The sequence below is a fragment of the Dryobates pubescens genome, chromosome 19 (genome assembly GCF_014839835.1).
Source record: "Dryobates pubescens isolate bDryPub1 chromosome 19, bDryPub1.pri, whole genome shotgun sequence".
NCBI classification, from domain to species: domain Eukaryota; kingdom Metazoa; phylum Chordata; class Aves; order Piciformes; family Picidae; genus Dryobates; species Dryobates pubescens.
Window position 1 is genome coordinate 339650 of NC_071630.1, and position 2390 is coordinate 342039.

At 53.3% G+C, this 2390-nt stretch overlaps 1 protein-coding gene across 1 annotated transcript; it reads left to right on the forward strand.

Moving 5' to 3' along the window:
• Nucleotides 1-620: 620 nt before the first annotated feature.
• Nucleotides 621-1601, forward strand: LOC128898176 (olfactory receptor 14A16-like). The gene has a single exon (XM_054170268.1). It carries the CDS (start codon nucleotides 669-671, stop codon nucleotides 1599-1601), a length of 933 nt encoding a protein of 310 aa, XP_054026243.1. The 5' UTR covers nucleotides 621-668.
• The last annotated feature ends 789 nt before the right edge of the window (nucleotides 1602-2390 follow it).

Below are 2390 nucleotides of genomic sequence, written 5' to 3' on the forward strand. Positions count from 1 at the left end.
GAGCTGCCCCTGGGAAGTGTCCTGCTGCTGGGAGGGGTCTGAAGGGCAGAGCTGAGCACACAGCAGGTGGGATGGGCTCTGTCAGCAGGGACAGGGAGGAGAGCTGGACACAGAGAAGCAGCTCCTGGCAGGGCCAGCTGCCAGCAGCAGGGACTTGGGCAGAGGGGAAGAGGGATCTGCTGTCAGAGATGCCCTGGCAAGGGGGATCAGGCACCTCTGTGCCATTCTGTGCACTGCAGACATTTCCCAGTTCAATCTTGGATGACCAAAGCCCTTCAGTTCCATCCTGCGAGCTGCAGAGAGCAGAGCTGGGGAAGGAGAAGGCTTCACCCCCAGCCCCTCTGCCTTTCTCTCTTCCCTTCACTGTGTCTGCAGCACTGCAGAGCTGTTCCCTGTTTCTCCACCTCTCCATGGGACTCTCATTCCCTGGGATTGGGCTGTTGGTCACTTTCTGTTCTGACTCCAGAGGAATCTTCATGGCAATTCTGGGTCCCTGCTGCATTTGAAGCTGTGATGAACTCTGCCATTGTGTTGGTAGTGATGGGAGTGAGCTGATCCATTCCTCCTGCAGCTGAGGGACAGGGGTTACAATGAGGCTGAGAGAAGTGTGCCCTAACTTGTCACTGTCTTTCCCTCCTTGGACAGGTCTCCATGGCCAGAGGCAGCAGATGGCCAACAGCAGCTCCAGCACCCACTTCCTCCTGCTGCCATTCCCAGGCACAAGGCAGCTGCAGCTCCTGCACTTCTGCCTCTTCCTGGCCATCTACGTGGCTGCCCTGCTGGGCAATGGCCTCATCATCACCACCATAGCCTGGGACCACCACCTTCACACCCCCATGTACTTCTTCCTCCTCAACCTCTCCATCCTCGACTTGGGCTGCATCTCTACCACAGTCCCCAAATCTATGACAAATTCCCTTTGGGACACCAGAGTCATCTCCTATGCAGGATGTGCTGCACAAGTATTTTTCTTTCTCTTCTTGATTTCAACAGAGTATTTTCTCCTCACCACCATGTCCTATGATCGCTATGTTGCCATCTGCAGACCCCTGCACTATGAGACCCTCCTGGGCAGCAGAGTTTGTCTCGACATGGCAGCAGCTGCCTGGGCCTGTGGGGCTCTCAATGCTCTGCTGCACACAGCCAATACATTTTCCCTGCCCCTATGCCAGGGCAATGCTGTGGACCAGTTCTTCTGTGAAATCCCCCAGATCCTCAAGCTCTCCTGCTCCACATCCTACCTGAGGAAAATTGGGCTTATTATGGTCACTATCTGCCTAGCATTTGGCTGTTTTGTGTTCATTGTGGTGTCCTATGTGCAGATCTTCAGGGCAGTGCTGAGGATCCCCTCTCAGCAGGGACAGCACAAAGCCTATGCCACCTGCCTGCCTCACCTGGCTGTGGTCTTCCTGTTTATCACCACTGGCATCTTTGCTTACCTGAAACCCCCTTCCATGTCCTCCCCTTTCTGGAACCTTATTGTGTCAGTCCTGTACTCAGTGGTGCCTCCAGCAGTGAACCCTCTCATCTACAGCCTGAGGAACCGGGAGCTGAAGGCTGCCCTCAGCAAACTGATTACTCGCTGGTGTGTGGAGCAATAAACTCTTTGTCTTCTCCTGCAGAGCAGTTTTGATGTCACTCAGTGCTGGCCCGGCCTGGCTGCTGAAGTTTGGCTGTTTGTGGTGGATTTTTACTTTTGGCAATGTTGTCATCACCTTTCTAATCACTCTCTGCTTTGCTTTTCTGACTGAGGATTTATGTTGGGGGAGCTGTGCTCCTTGTGTGGTGAATCAAAATAAAGAACCTTTCAGTAACATTTTTTTCCCCGAGGTCCTTCCTCCAAGAATTTTCTGGAGCTTCAGGGACATCTCCTCTGTGCTGAGGTGGAGAGGCAATGAGTCCCAGCACAGCTGCACTGCCAGGGAGCAGCAGTACTTGCTGGACCCCTGGTCCTAGTACAAACTGCTCCTCATTCCACTACAAACTGAACCTCTGTCTGTCTCCCATACCAACTCTGTCCATCACAGGACAAATTTCATACCCTACCTCCTCCCACTGCAGTGTGGCCACCTCACAGTGCAAACTGGAGACCATGATCCCAACTCACTAGTGACTGGGCCCCATCTCAGTCCTGGCATGGTCCCCTTAAGCCCTCCACATACAAACCTGGCCTTGTCCCAAAATAAACTGATCCTCCTGATGTCATCCCAGCACAGCTTGAGAGACAGCCCACAACAAACTGGTAACCCTGTTCCTGTACCACTATCAACTGAATCTCACCCAGTGCCAAGAGGACATTTTGAACCCATTCCAGTACAGGCTGTGTCCCTTCCCAGTAAAAACTACATAATCTGAACTGCTCCCCGTACAGCTGTGGCCTCCTCCCAGAA